Raw genomic sequence first — 20,020 nt, 5'->3', positions numbered from 1 at the left:
TTTTTTCAAATGAGAACGATCTCTGCACATAAAGGCATTTTAGCACCATTTCAGAAATCATCTCTGTCCATACCCAGTGTCTGAAAATGCATATCACATTACCATTTGTATATACTGGGCATGCACGTAAACAGGAAGCAGATTGTCTGCCGTTGGTTGCTTACTAATAAAAAATAATCCGATAGAAAAGTAAGTAAGACCAGAGATTTCTTTGCGAGGACTGACAACAAGGTGAAACACTTAATGAAAGTTACATGAAAATAAGGCAGTCAAGTTGGCAAAAAACAGATTGGTAGTTGCCATACGCTAATTTGGCAACATACTATAAGGGCAGTACTGGGAGCATTATCCATTGCCAGAGGAAGCCATATCGGTAAAGGACTGATACAAAAGGTTTGTAGGCCTAGCTATAATGTTTTGGCTTGATTGTTGAGACCCAGTCAGCAAGCGAACATGAATGCCTGCGTCATTGTTTTCAAAAGTCTCTGTTTCCATCCGTCCAGACTAAAACACAACCCCAGAATTTTCAAATGAAAACAGGATCAGCAGCTTTTTCCTCCATTTTAGGGGTCTGTACATGCTGGATTAGTGTGGAGACTAGGTGTAAAGGCAGCAATATTTATGTTTTAAAACAAAAATGTATTTGTGTGGATGTAGCCTAAGACCTAGTCCACATGGACTCAGATATTTTTTTGTAAAGAAAGCTTTTTTTATGGATTTTCACCTTTCCTCCACATGCAAACTGCATTTAAGGTCACTAAAAGCAAACCTTCTATAAGACTCCATCCAGGGTGAAGACTTTCAGTGACTCAATTTTCAGTGTTGCTGTGTAGACAAGGAAAACTGAGATTTTGGCTTGTGACAGCAAAGTGTGCACAGTTATCTCCTTTGTGAGGCGTCACAAATGAAGTGGCATTTTGTGCAATGGTGGATGTGTACAAGCAGTGCTGGTTCTAACCTGTGAACAGGACTTTTTACATGTTCACAAATAAAGGTCAGAAAGCACTACAGAGGTCACTGCTCCAGGTAGCCCTCTAGTAATAGCTTTTTACAGGCTGCTGATTGACTAGACTCACAAGTCAGTCTTTAGACGCTTTGCTTAACTAAAGACTGATGTCTTTCTCCCTGATTTTGTGTTTAGATGGGCAGATACAATTTCAGAGTTTAAAAAACTCCCTACATTGCAGAACCAATAGTAAATCCGCAGGGCGGTCCTTTGGTGGCTCGCTGAACTCTTGTGCTCGTAAACATAGTCCGACTGCGTTAAAAGTTTTAAACAAAGTCGCTGTAAGTCCTTCATTTCCACAATCTTGTGGACTGAGCACACGTTTGATAAAACGGAGTTAAATCTCTCGGCATCCATTTTCAAGCTCTCTGTGTGTTTGTTTCCTTGCGGACGAGAAAAGGGGGAGTGCACATTTCCGGGAGGGCGTGTACTTTTAAAAAAAGCAAGACATGTTGCTTTGTTGCCGGCCGTTTTCTCTGGTGTGTTAAACACACTTTAGAAAGGAGTGTCCCCAGACTATCAGAAGGCGGAGATCTCTGATTGTCTGGTGGCGAGACTACTGATTGACCAACATCCTCTCCTTCTTTGCGGAGATTTAGGGTTATGATGTCATGGCTATATTGCTGCCTGTCGGTTTGGCATGCTCTTGACAGCGCTTCGACTGTCAATTGTTTTCTGAATGGATTTTTTTTTGTTTTTGTTTATAACAGCGTGTGTGAACAGGATTTTTTTGAGATCATTACTGAAGTACCTATGTCCATGTAGACCAGGCCTAAGACCTTATTCCTTCCAACACATCTGCTCTGTCAAGCTGCTACTGGACAGAAGTTTATGTGTCCTTATGCGGTATACAAAAGGTTAAGGTGTCTATTTGTCAGTCACACTGACTGACAATGACGCTTCCTGTAAAGCAGTGCTTGTTTAAAATCCGTTTTTGGATTGCCAGGTAGTGCTTAGAGAAAGTGGCCTCTTCATGCTTTTGAGTACTACAATATGTCCCACATGTTGATTGTTCAGCAAACAAGATCTAAAGCTGGTTACACATTAAAAGACTGTGTAAAGACCCAGAATCACACATTAAACAGCTGACACTTAAAGATTACAGGCCTCTCTGCTTTCATCTTCGTTGCTGAATTGCTTAAATTACATGATTGCGTTCAGGTTTGTAGTCACAACAGTCAAACGTTTTTGTGATGTTTGACAAAAGCTTTTAAATGGGCGATGTGTTTGGTTTATTTCGTCACACTGTTTTTCCCAAGGTCCCAGACGAACTTTAACACTCTGATGTTTCTGATTACCTCTTCTGGTCGGAGATCAAATCAGTAGGTGAGAGGTTGTATTCCTAAACCCCTGCAGACTGTGAGATCATTTGAACCAACAGTCCATGGTGGATCTGCGCAATATTTTGGAACTAACGTCGACTTTCCATGAATTTTAAAATGACTCTGCACATCCAAATCAGGGTTATAATCAGTCTTTGTATCATGTTTCCAGTTTTACCCTGGTCTGAACCTTCCCTCCTCTCTGTGTAGACAACAATGAATGTGCAACAGACCCCAATCTGTGCGGCTCCAACGGTGCCTGCCAGAACACTCCAGGGAGCTTCAACTGCGAGTGCCAGCGGGGATTCTCATTAGATCCCAGTGGACAAGGCTGTGAAGGTCCGACAACAAATGTTACCAACCTCAGTATCAGCTGATTTATTCCAGAAAAAAAAGCCCTGACTGTAGTTTTGTTGTGTGTTTATGCCTGACAGATATGGATGAGTGTGATGGGAACCACAGGTGTCAGCATGGCTGTCAGAATCTGGTGGGTGGATACAGGTGCAGCTGTCCACAGGGCTACCTACAGCACTACCAGTGGAACCAGTGTGTGGGTGAGTTATACCGCTGTTCTTTTTATCAGCAAACATAAAAATTCTTTCCTTTAGGGGCATCCTGACGACTTGCCTGCCAAAGTATGTACCATGCAACCTTGATGTTCTGGACTACAGCCCAGCCTGGAGCCTTTTTAAAACAAAGTTATCCATCCTTCACCTCTTTCCTGCCACTCTTAAAATATAAATATGCCAAAAATGTTTTTCCGTTCCTCTGGAAGTTCAACCCTTCCCTTTGTGGTAAGGTCATGAGAAAAGGAAAAGTGGTGTTAAAAATAAATGCTCAATATCCTACTCACAACCCCCAAAAGATTAATTATAAATGCACGCTTAATTCATTTAAATAACTAAGAGGGTAACAAGAGAGACCCTGTGAGGCGTATGAAAGTATCTCACTCTGAAGGGACAAAGAAACCTATTGAAGGAGAGACACAACACCAAAATCTGTAAGTACATAAAAGTGTAGCTCAGGCATAGATAAAAGTGTGATACAGTGTGTGTGTGTGTGTCGGTGTGTACCCCAAAATAAAGAGCTTTTGTTTGCTAAACCTCTAATTTTAGTCTGAATCTCTCCACATATTTACAGTGTTCGTGGCAGATTTTCCCAGCATTGTTTGTGCCCTTTAACTGGAACGACCTCTTGTTTGTTTACTTCCCGTCAACTTCCTGTGACCCAGATGAGAACGAGTGTCTGAACAGCCAGATCTGCGGGGGAGCGTCATGCCACAACACCCTGGGGAGCTTCCGCTGTCTCTGCCCCACCGGCTTCGAGCAGGCAGGCGGAGGCTGCACAGATGTCAACGAGTGCTCCTCCAGCCAGAACCCCTGCAAGTTTGGCTGCTCCAACACGGACGGGGGCTACCTCTGTGCATGTCCACCTGGATATTTCCGTGCAGGACAAGGGTACGTGAGTGACTGACTGTGTTTGAAAGCTGCTTGTCGAAGATTCTGGTTGACTGATGGCTTTGTCTTTTCTTTTTAGGCACTGTGTCACAGGTCTGGGCTTTACTAGTGCTGGCTCCAGTGGTGGACAGGGAGGTGAGGTGGATGATAACTCTCTGTCTCCTGAGGCCTGCTATGAGTGTAAGATCAACGGCTATCCCAAAAAGGGACGCAAACGTCGCAGCACCAACTCGACACAGGAGGATCCTGTGGAAGATGTGCAGGTAATCTGTCTGTATGCAGCATGCAGGGCTGTAGCAACCACTGAAGACACCAAGGCCATGTCCCTTCTTCTTCAGGGGAACTTTACAGGGCCTTAACATTCAACAATTAAATACTTGAGGGAATAGTTTAACAAATTATCTTTTGTATACAAATTACTCACTTCATCACTGAGGTGTGATGAACCAAAAATCCAAAACTGGAGAAACTTGTGTCTATTGGTATGTCGACTGCCATTTTGAAGCCTCAAGTTCAGCATTTCTGCCATCACCATCTTGCTGTTTTGAAGCCAGTAGTGGCCATATGTGGATGTGAAGGTTGAGCTGTGGAGGAGCGAGGGGTGGATGTAACAGCAGCAGCAGTGCCTCACTTAAAGCAGCCACCCTTAAATATGTATAACAACATTTAAGTGTGCTGAGTTACATAAACCCCCCCCCATACAGTTCTCATTAATGAGAAAATTAGCTATAGAAACCAAAATCATTTTATGTACCAGGCTGTAAACATGTTTATTTCTGCTGTGAAGTTGGTCATTTTTACATGGGAGTCTATGGGGATTGACTCGCTTTTGGAGCCAGCCTCAAGTGGCCATTCAGAGAACTGCAGTTTTTGGCACTTGAGCGATACAAACTCACAAAACTCGTGCAGTATAATCCAAATCTCATTTATCCAATCATATACTCAGTACTCTCCAAACATACATTTTTGTTGAAACCTTGCTATTTAAAGCACTTCAGCATATGCATAGCGTGCCTGGGTAAAAGAGTCCGTTTGAACTCTACTCATGCATTTCATTGAGCGAAGTTCAAACGCATGTGCTTGCCTAGGCATGTTACTCATTTGTGCTCGACACTGTTTATGTGGAAGTCCTGATCATACGACCGGATAAATGTGACTTGACTCATATTGCATGAGTTGTGTGAGAGTATGTAAACATATGCTTTGATATAGTTTTGCTGTTGTTAATCTCTGCCCCCTTTACTTCAATTTATCAAGAATGTTTTCTGTTGTTGGAGTTTTCATTCACCGTTGAGGCATGTGACAAAACAAAGCAAATTAAGTTTTCTTACAAATTCAGCAGAAGACAGGGTGAGTAATTGTTATACAAATGATAATTTTTGTGGGTATTCTTTCAAACAGGCAAGTTGTTTCATAAACTGATTCCAATAATTTGACTAAATATGTATAGATTTTACTACTTTTAGGATAAAATGATAAGATATGAATAAAGGATTTAGCATTTACCCTCCAGAAATTTATTTTGGGCAGCGTGGAAAAGGCCTTGTCAAAGCATTTCGATGTTCATGTTGGGAAATAAAATTTATCGAAAATATATTTAAACTCAGGCTGTATAATAAAGACAGACGACATGACAGCTCCCCAACAGAGAACTAAAACATCTTGATTGCCCCCTAGCCTAGTAGACTGCAGCATAGGTCATAAACTCCGCCCCTTCACGTTAGTACATGGAACATGTGCCCAACCAAAAAAATCAAAGAACATGTTAAATACATTTTTGCAGAAGATAGTTTCTGCCATTTTAGGTAGTTCTTGTCATGCAATGTATGCTCAAGTGCTAATTTTTCTGATAGTTTAATTATTAGTAATTAGATTCTATAAAAAGTAGGTGTGATGTCATAATTGACGGCTATGTGTGCAAGTCGGTATGCTTAAGATAATGGTGGTGCTTGCGATTGGTTGGACAGATGTATGGGTGGGAACTTGGAGACTCTGGCTCCATATGATGTCACCAGTGCAAGATGGTGCACGGTATCCAGGATATTTTGGCTTTACTTTTGTACAGTGGAAGGAAGTAGAGCAATGTTTTCCATCTCTATATACAGGCTAGGGTTGAAAAAATGTTAGAAACCTTCCCTTTGGTTTCTTGTTAAAGCCTTCTGAAGGTGAAGGGGTTGCACTGACAGAACTCAGGACCTCACTATTGTTAAAGTCATGGCAACAGCACTGTTTGTATGTACGTTTTAACTCCTTGTTCCTTTCTCTGTCTTTATTAATTATAGTAAACATACTGTACTGTAGGACACATGTCTTATATCCACTAAATTCATGTGAACCACATTTTCTTTCTGCAGCTGACTGAGGACAAGGTCAGCCTGGCCAGCGTGGACATCGAGGACACCCTGCAGTTCCACCTGAACATCAGCGACCTGAGCAGCCGTGACCACATCCTTGAGTTCACCCCAGCCTTATCCACCCTCAGCGACCACGTGCGGTACAACATCGACTATGGAAACGATGACGGCTACTTCAAGATCAACCAGAGAGAGGGTGTCAGCTATCTGCATCTGAGCAAGAAGAAGGCCCTCCCCCCAGGGGCATACTACCTTCAGATCAGCAGCATGCCCCTCTACAGGAAGAAGGAGCTGGCTGAGCTGGAGGACCGACACGATAAAGACTACCTCACAGGACAGCTGGGAGAGATACTGAAGCTGAGGGTGCAGATCATCCTCCATTAACCATCACAAGACTGAGACAGGCAGATGTTGCCGACGGCTGCTAATCCAGTGTCAGGCTCACACTTCCCAAAAAGGCCAAACATCTCTGACTCTGGATCAGCGGTTCAGGGGCAACTTCTACTTGCTCCGACAGGGAGAAGGGCTCGCCACCAAAGAGACAAGAAGGGGGTGGGGTGGGGGGGGACTGCGTCATTTGAATGCCAAAGATGATTCTACATATCATAGATACAATTTCTGTAGAAAATGCCAGCTGAGTGAGGCAGTATGAAAGTCAAATGAAGGACATATTGCCCTGACACAACTTCAGCTCTTTGTGTAAAGCACTATTGAGAGTGTGAATGGTTTTTAATTGTAGGGTTTAATGTTGTATGATGATATGTGGAATCAGGTGCCACTTTGAAGGGCATGAGGACTGCAGAAAGCTCTAAAGGCAGAGTTTTTTAGAACTCATCTTAGGTGGAAGAAAAGGGTGAGTCCCAATAGTCTGCAATAAATTCATTTCCTCCCCTCAGGTAAATGACTGAACAAACCTGGATACATTAACGTAAACACACTTTTCCTTCCCCAGATATTAATTTAATGGAGTGAAGATGACAAAAAGATTATTAGAGAATGTTTAGGAGAGGAAAGGAACCCACTATGGACTATTGAGATGTAGCCATGTCTGAGCTTGAATGACTCCTACTGCATATTTAAACTATGCTTTTCCATCTTTCCTACTGACTAGAATAATTCATATTTACTGGTGCTAGCAACACATCCACATAGACTTCTGAATGCACTGTACTACTATTCAAAACTCAGTAGTCGACAAGATACAATCCCCTTGGTCATTCTGAAGATTTCATGTCTTTGCAACAGTAACAGCTAGCTTCATAGCCTGTCTGCTCTCCTCTATACTACATGTAAATTGTGTTTATACTGTAATAATCGATGCCACTTTTAATCTATGAAGCATTTGTAAACTAGAGGAAGCCCCTGGAATAGAGGGGTTTGTAATGGTGCTTATAATGACCAACTACTTCCTTTGTAAACTGTGTATACATACACTCGCACACACCTGCACACACATACAAACACACACAACACATTGATGATGCCAAACCTGGGCCTTCATGATTATGCACTGAGGTCTTCGTGGCCACACATTCTCTCACAAATACAATCAGTGCTGCATTGCCACGGACCAGCCTGACACCAGTCTGTGTTCTCTGTTCACATCAGTGAGGGTTTAGTTGTAAATTCACAATAAAAACATATTTTTGGTGTATATGTATTCACTGCTGTGCTTTCCCCTTTATCCAGATTGAATGTAACAAAGTTCAACGGACAGCTGTGAGCTTCATGTTTGAAATCCCCTTTTCTTCAGCTGTGTTTAACCCAAGTGAGGTGCAACATGATCTGAATGTTTTAGCTAGTGAAACTCACATTAATCCAAAGGAACCTCAGTTATGTAGCTGAGTATAACATGTTCAGGATTACTCATCAGGTTGCGATGCAACTCTTGTCCTGCACTGCCCCCATGTGGAGATTTAGAAAACATCTTTTGAGCATAAAACAGAACTCAAAACTGTAACAATCCCAGTAAAGACTCAAGACTCTCAAAAGTACAAAACCACAAACTTTATTTAACATATACATCTAACATATATTTATTGCTTTCAGTTGCGTCCGGTTGATCCAAAGCCTCCATCTCCACGCTCCGTCTCATCGAGTGTCTGAAAAGAACACAGCCATGCATTTTTGGATTTAGAATTTTAAACTACTCTGATGATATATACTGCAGTAAAGCCAAACATTCAATGAAAAATCTTAATAGTAGTTAAGTACATTAAGTTGCCAGTTTATTAGGTACACTTAGCAAAACCAGTGGAGTCTAACACAGTTTTAAAACAAGAAGGGTAAAGGGCACATCCAGAAACTAAGGCAAGAATCAGACATCAGATTTGCAGTGTATTAAATGCTCCCAGCTATTTTGCCTGACAGAGATCTGTTAGAGTGAAACGTTGCAGAATTAAATTTGTGGATTTCTTGTCTGATTCTTGCCTTAAAACAACAGTTCTGCAATAAACCCTACAACCATGAAGGTTATGTTTTGTTTTTGTTGAATCTGTTTTAGAGAGGTGTTATTAAAAGGTAATGATCATTTTGGAGGTTGTTGTTTGTTGTGCTGTTGCATTGCGGAGGTATTCCTGTTTTTTTTAGCCTCTTTGTTTATATAAAAAGGGATATACTAAATAGAAACACTTCTTACAGTTGACTAAAAACCTCTTTAAAACAGTTTGAACAAAAACTGAACATTTTAACCTTCGCAAAGGTAGGATTTACTACAGGGCTGTTGTATTAGACTGCATTAGTTTTAGCCTAATGTACCTAATAAACTGGCAATAGAGTGTATACGTGTGTGTTTCAGCTTCTGAACTTGCAGTTTACCTTTTGCTCCTCCAGTTCTGGGTAACAGATTTTCTCACACACCAGCTGCGCAACTCTGTCGCCCTTTTTCACTGCGAAGAGGAACAGAAGGAGATTAGACAATCATTTGGAAACTGCACACATGTGCTGCATCTTTAGATCTGTACAAACTACTTTCATGTCATCTTTGCAGGATGCAGCAAGCTCTAAATAAATATGGACAGCAAAATATGATAAGTTGAACTTAATATCAAGCTTAAAAAAAATACACTACAGGTTTGAACATTTTAAAGAATATTTTCAGATTACTTTTAACCAGTTTTATGTTCTCTTAAAATCAAGAAAATGTAAAAGGAAGGCAATGTCAGTATGTATGCAATTTTTGTATCAGATATGACCTCATATGTACATGTCAGATTTTTGATGATATTCATCAGCAGACAGTTGATTGTCATAACTCAAAGGGACGTGAGGCAGATTTAAACAATCTCATGAATGATGACACCCTCTCATTATCATTGAATGTTTTCACTCTCGCCTTATATCATCATGCTCCTCCAGAAAAAGTTCAAATAGAAGCATGGACATTATGGCTTTGACCCTACTAGTAAAATCTATGGGTATTCTTGGTACCTTTAATATAAAAAGGTGATGATATATTTCACTGATGCCACAACTCACCATCAAATGTCTCCTTGCTGAAGTTGAAGAGCACAACTCCCACATTCCCTCTGTAGTCTTCATCTACAACCCCAGCTGAGGACATACAGAGATGTTAGCGACATGACAAGGGTTGACACATTATCTGCACACGTCATAAGTAGGTCACATGGGCCAAGACTCACCACCAACATCAATGAAGTGTTTTGCTGCCAGTCCAGATCTTGGTGCTGAGAAGGAAGAATAAACATGGAAGGAGACAGTTTTGACCTGCTGTTCTGCAACTTGTGTAACATAATCTAGTTTTAATTTGCATGCACTTAACAAAACAGGAAAAACCTGTAATGCTAGAGTTGCATCAGTATGTAAAACACTCACCAACTCTTCCGTAGCAGCCATGTGGGACTGCAATCTGGATGTCTGTCTTCACAACGGCCTTGTCCATAGGACCAATGGTGTAATCATATGCACTGTTTAAATTCAGAGAAGCATGTTTAGCTGGTTGTCTATTCATTTAACAGATACCTTTATACAGGGCAACATTTAGCAAGTACATTCAACCTCTGAAGGAACACAAGCTAAGAGTTCAAACATTTCACCTGGACTTTACAGTTTGATTTTACAAACACACATACTGTAACGTTATATCGACTTGTTAAAACTTATGTTTGTGGTCACAGTATTTAAAACCGTGCACACGCTGCTACGATTAAGTTATTAGTGAACCCAAAACATACTTTTAACCATTTTTAATTCAAAGTAACGTTATAACCAACCTGTACAAATCATATCCCGCAGCTTTAGTGGATCCTCTGGTAGGTGTCGTGGCATGCTCAGACAGTTTAGCAAACTTGAGGACAGGTCTGTCTTCTGCAGGCTTTGTCTCTGTCCTTGCTCTCTTTGATGGAGAGATTGCAGATGCGTCTGTGAATTCCAGGACAGGCATGTTGGCAGAGTTTGCACAGTTAAAAAACGATTTTTACGAACTAACCGCTAACTATTGGAGACACTACTCCACAGCTAAAATCCTCTGACGCTTCTGCTCCAGTTTCTTGGCGCTCTTGCTATTTAAAAACGAATTTCCCGCGCTGCAAGTTGCGCCAAATTAGCCCCGCCCCTAAACCACGTTACTTTGAACAGTTAAAGTATTATACACCACAACACAAAGTGATAGTAAGTCTAGTAGCTTATATAACCTGCTACAGAACTGCTACATTAACTGCACTGAGATAATAAATTGTAATAAGTAAATCGGCAAGGAAGTAAGTGTGCTCTGTAACTATGGCAACGCTGGCGTCACCACATTGCGTCGCACAAACAAGTTCTCACGAGAGTTCATAAAACAAATACCGAAACCTACATTTAAAAGGTACGTAACAAAAGCACAATACAATATCTGTGTAACAATAAGCCCCATGTTACTTACGCATTGTGTGAGAATAAAGCAGAGGTAGTGTTGGTGGTGTAGTGTTGGTGGCGTTCAGCACACAATAAATAATAAAACATGCTAAAGTCACAGCAGTAACAGGATGCTAGGCTAGCAAAGCTAACGTCAATATCCACTTGACATGTTGCAAATAGAAACGTTACCCGTCCTAATGTCTTGCTTGCCTTTGTTTAGAGTGAGCGTCTGAATATGAACTGCTCTTCCTAAGACACGGGGAGTAGTGTTAAAACTCGCAAAGCATTTTAGCTGAAACGTCCTTAGCCCGAGCGACGTTGGTGTCATATTGTTTGCTAACAGCCTGCAAACGTCCTATCAGCTGCCTGCAGCACTTCCTCCTCCTCCTCCTGCTGCTGACACGCAGCTCCGCATTCCTCACCAGACTATGACAGACTCTAATGTGAAACAAAAACATTTACTTGGATAGGAATACAGATAGGTTTAGAAATCATAGACATTTATTTTATCTTTTCTTGGATATATCAACATGCAACCCATTATGTCTTATAGTGTTTTTTAATGTATATGTGTGCAGGTCTAGTTCAGGGGGTGTCAAACATATGGCCCTGGGGCCAGAGTGCCAAAGGGTCCAATCTGGCCCATTAGATGACTTTGGACACCTCGTGCTGATGCACATGTGAAGGCTGAGCAAGTTAAACAGTGAGTAGATACTTCATGTAAAATGCTGACCAGAATACAGCTCTCTGAAATAACAATGCATACTTACTGTGGTCATGTTTGCAGATATTGAACATTGTGTAAAATATTGTACACCAGCAGCTAAAGTGCAAAATAATCTGTATCAGACTTATATCTTAAAACTGTATTAGCAGAACCCTGCTGCTAAGGCACTGACAAAACTTTGTACTGTCAATGATCTGTAAGGCAGGGGATGACTTAACCTGCTGCTTCAACAGCTTCACTTTAGTGGAAAATTATGATAAAAGTCACATGTAATGAAAGTGAGTAGCAGACTGACTGAATGTGGAAGATTGTTGTTGTTGTTATTGTTGTTGTTGTTTATAGGTTATTATGCAGTCGTTTTACTGGTCTGGCCCATGAACTAAAATGAGTTTGAAACCCCGGTCTAGCTAAAACACATAGTAGGCCTAACTTTTGGATGAAATCATGCCTACATAATACAAACAAAACAACATCAGAGCCAGGAGGAATCTTAAATGAAAACATTGAACCAGGAGCACAAATAAATGGCTTTCGCAGCTTTCTTATTTTAGGAATTAAAAGTTGTCTTCATTTGCTGTGTCGTTTCATTCTCAGATTCTATAAATACAGCTTTGGAATGGCTGAATACTTTGCTAACATATATATATATATATATAGATATAGATATATATATATATAGATATAGATATATAGATATATATTAGTTCCTTTTAAAAAATATATATATTTTTATTGTAGATACCAAACAGTACATTTTCTCAGTAAAGAGGAAATTCAGAGTCAATGTTATCAACAATATACTGGGATACCTCTTCCCAGTACTTGTTTGAGTAGGGACATTGCCACATTTTCACATTTAACAGTTAACACAAATGTCTTTCTTAAACCTAAGAAGAGAATGTCTTGTAGAATAATATCTACCGGTATGTATGATTTTCAACGAAACTTCCCTTACTTTATTAGTGAGGAGATTCCAAATATTTTTCCAATTCATGTCAGTGACAAATCTAGACCAGCAGGGTACAGCAGCTCTCATAATTTAGATGTGTTGTACTCAATATCCATTATCAGATAATAAAACAGAATGAATATTCAAAAGTCACTCAAAAACAACTCACATGGCTCATTATGTAATCACAGTCTAATCATTATATTGACTAATGGCGTGCAAAAACCATTGGAATGTGCAGTAGCCTCATTTTTAATGAGTTTCTCAAACTGTTATCACTTGAGATTCAGCAGTCACAGTCATGTAAGATCTGATGTCCAATGCTGCCCCCCATTGGGAATACATCAGCATTACTATAAGGAATGTTAGGACTCACCTTCAGTGCTGATATTCAAGACCTGCACATATGACCTCTAACACTTTTTTATCTTTTTGCATTTTATGTTATTTGTTTCCAGTCTATTTGACCACACCAGACATGGTGCAAACATTGTGTCTATGAAAAAGAGGGGGATTATGACAGATTTTGTAGTTATAGCTGGGCTTGCAAAGCCTTGCATCTTACAAATGCAAGGTAGTAATTATATAACGCAACCACGCAGCACTGTCCAAAATAATCATTAGTAAATGTAATCAGAATTATAAATAAACTTGACAAATTGCCATTTTTATTACTATGAGTTCTCATACTGCAATGTACTGCAGTTCTGGGTGTTCATTTACTGCATTAGTTTTCAAATTTTTAATTTTTTTCCTGACCCCCAGACCAGGCAGATTTGGTCCCTCCCAATGTTGGCTCCTTGGCTACGGCCTTGTCAAAATGCACAGACTTTATACTTGTATTTTGCATATAAAACCTCAGTTTGTTAAGTTTTAACAACAATCATAACCTAAATTTAAAAAATGGGCTATAATTATATAGTTAATGTAAGTATAGTTTCACGAAATTTAAATAGTGAAGCTAATGTACATCAACAAACATAAGCAGGATCTGACGTCATCTCATCTAATCATATAATAAATGACAGAGACAAGAGTAAGAACAGCTCGAAATTTTATTCATCATTCATCTCAAATTAATCACAATTATAAATTTAAATAGAAAGACTGTCAATAGCTTAAAATATACAGAGGAATTGACATTAAAATCTTTTATTTCACTAAAATTTCCTTAAACAAAAAGTGTGCTGTGATAGTAACATTAGACATATTTCAACAGTATAATGTGGAACAGGTAAACAGCTTCATGATAGCAGTGTATTTTACACTCAGTGAATATCAGGGAATGCTCAAAAAAAAAGAATCAAACCTTTTCTACACAGTTTAAAAGAACGGATGCTGTTAATCATTCATGACAGAAAGGGGCTTTTTTTTGCTCAAAAAATATCCACCAGTGAATTCAGACATCTACTATATACACTTATTTTACAATGACAGACGACACAGTCACTCAGTGTGACCATTGAAAGCAGCCTTGTGTTTCTGTTTTTGTTCTTTGGGCTAATCTGAGTTGGGAAGACGTGTGATTTGTTTTTTAACCCCAAAATGTGAGCTTTTTGTTTGTTTTGTGCATATAATAATAATATCTGAGAGTATTATATCATTTTGTGCCTCCTTTGCCACCGTTGCAAAGAGCTTAAACTTTGCATATGCTCCTAAATTCACATTCAGACTTGATGACATTTTCAATTTCAGTGTCAGAAATACATTTTTCTTTATTGAGGCTAGTCTTGATCCTCACTGACAGCATTCATAGAAACCCTGAGTGCAGCACAGCAGTTAAAGATTTATACTGGTCGCTGTACAGTGTAGTAAAATGTGAGGTTCCCTTGCTGGCAAGCTGGCTGCAACTTCACACAGTGCAAGTAATTCTTTTCCTGATCACAGCTCGCCACAAGCTGTCATGGAACAGCACAGACCAAGGGATAAAAACAGCTTATGGTAAAATGTTAACAAGGTTTAGCTGTGACCAAAAATGAAAACCATTATTATGCCTTTCTTCTGCTGACTACATTTCTGTTTGTCTTTTGGGTATTTCCTTTAGTTTTTTATTGTAGCACTTGTGAGTATATATGCTCTCATCATGACTTAACTTGTGTTACACTGTGGTGTTGGTCTGGAGGACTGAATAACATCATCCGAGGTTCCGGTGCGCTTTATGAACATGGTCCATCATTATGGTACTGCCATTTATATCCTTTATAGCTGCCCACAGTATGCTCAGGAGTAGAAAGTAAGCACACTCTTGTGGTTGCCTCTAATGAGTAGGGTGGGTGGAAGGTCCTTTGTCAGAGCGTCCAGCCAGGCCATGTAAAGGAAATCAGACACAGACCCCTTACGGGCAATGGGCATGCTCCTGCAGAGGGGGGTGAGGATACACAGAGTAATGTTAGGCAGTTTCCTCCAAGCTTGGCAGGTCAATGTTATTCAGGCAGCAGATGGTTGTACTTACACAATGATCAGATTGGCTGATTTGGAATTTTCCTGAAGCAGCTCATTCAGTCGTACCTGGAGGTTGGTCTGTAAAACAGCAGCAGTTACTTTTAACGGTGAATTTTAACCTGATTTTGCTGTTTAACACACACCCGTCCAAACCAAACTAAATAAGTCTATGCTGTATAGAAAGTCTTAAAGGGACAGCACACCTGAAAATCAAAAGTTCAGATTTTCCCTTTTACCTGTAGTGGTATTTATTAACCTAGATAGTTTTGGTGTGAGTTGCCGAATGTTGCAGATATCAGCCATAGAGATGTCTGACTTTGCTCAAATGGAATGGAATTAGAGGGCACTCGGCTTGTGGTGCTCAAAGCACCAAAAACTACTTTTGAAAAACTCAACAGCAATATCTCTTTGCAGAAATCATGACCCAGTTACTTAAGATAATCCGCAGACCTTGTTGTGAGCCATTAAATGTAGGAGATATTTTCTTTCTACCAAACTACACCTGCTAACTGTATCACCACACAGAAGGAAGCGTGCATCTACTTATGGGCCATAGACTGTGAAAAACGATGGCCATAGCTACTGTGACATCACCCATTAGTTTGTGGACTTATGGAGTTTGGCATTTTGGTCGTCACTATCTCGGTTTTTTGGAGCCAAAAGTGACCATATTTGGATGAGACGGTGGAGCTTTGGAGGAGCGAGGGGTGGATCTGACTAAGAACTGCAGACAGCCTGTTACTCAAAATGGTAGAACCCCCTAATTATGCGTAACTTTAAGCCTTAATACAATGTAAACATGTGGGTAAATGGGAAAATTGTAGAGACCAAAACCACATTTTCGTACCACATTTAAACAATTTATTTTTGCTGTAAATTGGGGCATTTTAACATGGGTGTCTATGGGGATTGGCTTGTGGAGCCAGCCTCAAGTGGCCATTTGAGGAACTGCAGTTTTGGCACTTCCACATTGGCTTCAGTTTTTAGCCCAGGAAGCTGCTGCTTGTCATGAACGAGAGGTTCGTGCTCATGACAGTGTGAGATATAAATACTAATGGTGGGCTCCTTGGCTGAGCTGCAATGTTAGCTAGCTAGGTGAGCAGTAGATGCATGCTTCCTTTTGCTGAGTGATACAGTTCCTACATGAAACTGCTCACAACAAGGTCAGCATTCACACCAAAACAATCTAGATTGTGAATAGCACTACATGTAAGAGAAAGATATCTTGGAGTCAGTGGTTTTACCTTCTCCTCAAAGGAGCTCAGCTCTTCATCAGTGATTTTCCAGGGGTGCGCTTTCCGCATGGCTTCAGCCTGAGCAGCGTCTTTAGACCCCTCATGCAGACAGAAAGGCTCAATCATGTCCTCTAACTTCTTCAGGCTGGAGGACAGCAAATAAGAACATGAGCTCACTCTTTTTTTATTGTATAATATGCAGATACTATGAGGTGATTACATTTTACTATGACTGTAGCACCATCTGGTCTGCTGTCACTATTATAACTGCAGAAATGCAATTACCTGTTAGTCCTGGGAGGGATATGGATGTCATCAATGACGGTGATGTCAGTGCAGTTAATCCTGAATTTGTGCAACAGAGACTTCATCCTGCAAGACGGATTATTACACACTGATTAACTTTTATATTAATGTTGGTAATAGTTTTCAGTTAATGCCAAATAACATCTCCTGTAAATAAATGGATGTTGTTAGCTCATGAATTTTCATATCTGGATTTTACCAATTAATTTCCCCAATCTATCTTCCACCCATTAAGCTAAAAATAATATTAAAACATTATTTATTTATTTTTAAAAACTCACTCCTCTTTATCCAGATCAGCGCGTCCAGGCTGCCCCGCGATGAAGATCCTTAATTTACAGTCCTTCCACTTCTTCCTGGTGGTGAGGATGTAGGGGAGCAGCAAGGTAAGACCTGAGAGGGATGAAAAGCATTTTATTTTATAGAATAAATCAATGAATCCAGCTGGTATTACTGCACAAAAGATGTATCTTGGTTTTTCAAATTTGCCAAGGCGGTTATGTTTTGGAGCTTATCAGTTTATCTGAGTGTCATCAGGAGGTCTCAAACTCTTATTACTCTCTTTCAAGCTTTGGCCAGGACACAGCTGATTACATTTTGGTCATTATCCTGATCAGGCAATATAGTTTACTTTATTTGTTTACACATGTGCAAAAAGGGTACATAAGCAACATAAATGTGATGGGAAGGTGGGCTTGATCAAAGCACTCTTCAGGTTATACAAGGATAGTAAAGGGAGATAAAAGATAAGATTGCACACAGTAGCAGACATCCATATATGCAGGTACCCAAATTAAAACATAAAATTAAAATCATTAATTATTAGTGGCCAGTTATCACAGATAATCCATAATATAACACTTGAGAGGTAAAAACAAACCTTTAACAGCTTTCTTAAATTGTGCAGGTGCTAATTTTGAAATATGAGATGGTTAAGTTTTTTATATCATCGAACCGCTGTAAATTAAACCAGACTGCGACTGAGAGGTTCGACAGATAGGAGGCCTGAGTTTAAGGTTATTTCTAGTGGTGTAGTATAACAAATACTTGAGAATTTCTTGGGAGTACCTCCACTTTATTTGAGTGTTTATATTTTTGTCAACTTTCACTTTACTCCAGTACATTTCCTATATCAAATGTATGCTTTTAGGTATTTTGCTCCAGTTTGTATTTCTATGTCCTCAGCATTTTCATTACTTCAAAATAATATTTGAAGGTCTGGCAAATCAGCGGTCCTAGCTTGCAACTTAGACTTTGGTTAATCATATAAGGGCGAGTGTAAACACGAGCTCTCAAAGCCGTAGTTAAGTTTGGACTTCCAGTCAAGCTCAGGCTGCATGTCCGATTAGATGCTATGCTATATGCTAGCTACTACATTCCACTTGACAATGAGACTGACAGGAAATGGCGTCCCACAGCAGAGAGGGCGAGTAATGATTTAAGGAGATAAAGATTTGTGACAGTGACTCTGCAGTGTGTCAGCCCTGTAGGTCAAAGGTTTTCTTTATATCCTTTAAGTTGTGAAGACGACCTTGTTTGTCTTCAAATGTAACGTACGCTCCATTTTTAAGGCGGTTAAGAAGAAAAAAACTTCATGATCCTCATTATTCTGACTGCTTGCTTTTTTAAAACCAGCATTTACTTTTACTTGTATTTTCAGTACTTAAGTACATTTAATATCATAAAATGACTTTTGATACTTTGGTTCAGTAAATATCAGATACTTAAAGACTTTTACGAAAGTGATGTTCTTATAGGTGACTTTAACTTCTACCAAAGAATTTTCTGGTAAGAAATCTATACTTTTACTCAAGTATAGCTTTCAGGTACTTCATCCACCACTGGTTATTTGAGGTAGAATAATTGTGGATTGGTGATTGTAGGAATAGTGCTAATGAAAATATGAGGGAAGGGTCCTGTTTGGGGAAGTGTACAGATAGAGCAATCTGTAGTTGCTTGATTTGATAGACAATGATGATGCCTAACTGGAGAAACAACGGTTGAGAAGAATGAGTATGGTTTTAATCAAAAGATAGAAGCAAGTACTCGCCAAGACTCAGTTACAGTAATATATCAATGGATAAACCAAAGACTAGTATAGAAGAGTGGCGACCTTGGTGTTTATCATAGGTCAGACTTTTCCCAAAATACCAACACTTCTTGCAATTGTAGTTGTAACTGTGCTAATCTGGTTTTTCCAAGATAGAGACTCATTAAGTTGTGGACCCACTAATCGCATTGACTGCACTTTTTAAATGGTGGTATCATCATTTTTTTATATTTAAAAACTGACTATGGTTCCCTGGCCAAATGCTGGTATTAGTATTGTCAGGTAACACATCAGGAGACTTGATTCCAAATGTCCTGATTATGCTTTAAAAGGACTGTTAAGTGTTGATTGTTATGTGCTTGCACTAAAACCATTTCCTTTCTTAGTTTTATTGTTCAGGCGCTATTTATTCCACTCAATCAGTTTCTTCAATCTGCAGGTTGTCTGCATTAGTATCAAGGAGGATGTGATGTGTCTCTGTGCACGTAGCTGTTACAGTCTTTATGGCGAGATACATAAGAGGATGCTGCCTCGGGGAACCAACACCTACCTCCATCGTCAAACAGCCACCACACATCAATGGTGCCTTTAGGCTGTTTCTTCTCGAACTGAGCACTGGCCTCCAACAGCTTCTCATTCATCTTAGCAACCTGCGGGGGCGGAGGGCCGCACACCGACACTGAGAGAGGGAGAGAAAAAGATGCGAGAAATGAGAAGGGGATGAGGGAGAGGAACAGTAGGAGGGGATCTAATTCATTGACGGAGCATGGAGAGTTAAGTTGGACGGGAAAACTAGCGCAAATCAACATTAAGAGCTGAGTCTACATCAGCGGGAACAGCCATCTCTCAGGTTTAATGTTCCAATGAGTGGGATCCAGATCGCATACTAACGACCATCGCAGTCTTGCCAGGACGCAGCTCAGTGGTGTGTGTATGTGTGTGTGCGATGTAGAGACAGAGACGGATCGAGCGAGTGGCTGAAAGCACCCTCTGCCGTCTGGGTTAAAGGGCTGCTCTTAAGGGATGCTCTCCAAACTGGAACGAAAGGGACCATATTATTGGATTACACCCTCAGAGACATCTTTAGTGGGGGTGCTTGATTCAATTATATCTCAATGGGAGTGTGAAGAAGTTTCCAAAAAATAAAAAAATATGTGTGTCATAGAACTTCTTTTGTTAAATGTATGTTATCTCAGCAGAGGAGAGTGAGAACGATAACTCCTCTCCCCACATATTTAAAGATCACAGTCGTCTTTTGATGCAACCTTTGCTTTACATAGCTTAGATCGAAGCCGCTCTGAAATGTCAGGTAAGA

The 20,020-nt window shown here is 40.0% G+C and overlaps 3 protein-coding genes and 1 long non-coding RNA gene across 8 annotated transcripts in view; 2 read left to right on the top strand and 2 right to left on the bottom strand.

The window, feature by feature from the left end:
- fbn1 (fibrillin 1) overlaps positions 1-7,988 on the top strand; it is an 86,441-nt gene extending 78,453 nt beyond the window's left edge. For both annotated transcript variants that reach the window (XM_049592856.1, XM_049592845.1), the window contains 5 exons: positions 2,539-2,667; positions 2,763-2,882; positions 3,560-3,785; positions 3,865-4,048; positions 6,140-7,988. In XM_049592856.1, the coding sequence (XP_049448813.1) occupies positions 2,539-2,667; positions 2,763-2,882; positions 3,560-3,785; positions 3,865-4,048; positions 6,140-6,523 (1,043 nt within the window). In that variant the 3' untranslated portion in view covers positions 6,524-7,988. The remainder of the gene's footprint in view (positions 1-2,538; positions 2,668-2,762; positions 2,883-3,559; positions 3,786-3,864; positions 4,049-6,139) is intronic.
- Positions 7,989-8,131: 143 nt separating this feature from the next.
- Positions 8,132-11,365, bottom strand: dut (deoxyuridine triphosphatase). 4 transcript variants are annotated; one of them, XM_049592881.1, is made up of 7 exons: positions 11,207-11,365; positions 10,372-10,519; positions 9,974-10,065; positions 9,781-9,825; positions 9,617-9,691; positions 8,957-9,027; positions 8,132-8,241 (listed from the first exon to the last, which is right to left on the bottom strand). In XM_049592881.1, the coding sequence occupies exons 1-7, from the start codon at positions 11,322-11,324 to the stop codon at positions 8,185-8,187; spliced, it is 606 nt and encodes a 201-aa protein (XP_049448838.1). In that variant the 5' UTR covers positions 11,325-11,365; the 3' UTR covers positions 8,132-8,184. The 4 variants fall into 4 exon arrangements, with proteins under 4 accessions (XP_049448838.1, XP_049448828.1, XP_049448858.1 ...); XM_049592871.1 differs by having other exon boundaries at positions 11,186-11,360; XM_049592901.1 differs by having other exon boundaries at positions 11,022-11,327.
- Positions 11,366-11,460: 95 nt separating this feature from the next.
- LOC125904201 (uncharacterized) overlaps positions 11,461-20,020 on the top strand; it is a 26,500-nt gene continuing 17,940 nt past the window's right edge. Inside the window, exons 1-2 of the long non-coding RNA XR_007451398.1 lie at positions 11,461-11,699; positions 16,951-17,041. This is a non-coding gene — a long non-coding RNA (uncharacterized LOC125904201). The remainder of the gene's footprint in view (positions 11,700-16,950; positions 17,042-20,020) is intronic.
- Positions 13,710-20,020, bottom strand: part of slc12a1 (solute carrier family 12 member 1) — a 26,647-nt gene continuing 20,336 nt past the window's right edge. Inside the window, exons 21-26 of the mRNA XM_049601404.1 lie at positions 19,256-19,384; positions 16,937-17,048; positions 16,635-16,721; positions 16,359-16,494; positions 15,125-15,192; positions 13,710-15,028 (exon numbers count right to left, since the gene is read on the bottom strand). Of these exons, the coding sequence (XP_049457361.1) occupies positions 14,893-15,028; positions 15,125-15,192; positions 16,359-16,494; positions 16,635-16,721; positions 16,937-17,048; positions 19,256-19,384 (668 nt within the window). The 3' untranslated portion in view covers positions 13,710-14,892. The remainder of the gene's footprint in view (positions 15,029-15,124; positions 15,193-16,358; positions 16,495-16,634; positions 16,722-16,936; positions 17,049-19,255; positions 19,385-20,020) is intronic.

Source organism: Epinephelus fuscoguttatus, linkage group LG2 (genome assembly GCF_011397635.1).
Source record: "Epinephelus fuscoguttatus linkage group LG2, E.fuscoguttatus.final_Chr_v1".
Taxonomy (NCBI): domain Eukaryota; kingdom Metazoa; phylum Chordata; class Actinopteri; order Perciformes; family Serranidae; genus Epinephelus; species Epinephelus fuscoguttatus.
Note: the sequence above shows the minus strand (reverse complement) of the source record. Positions and strands in the feature narration are given on the sequence as shown.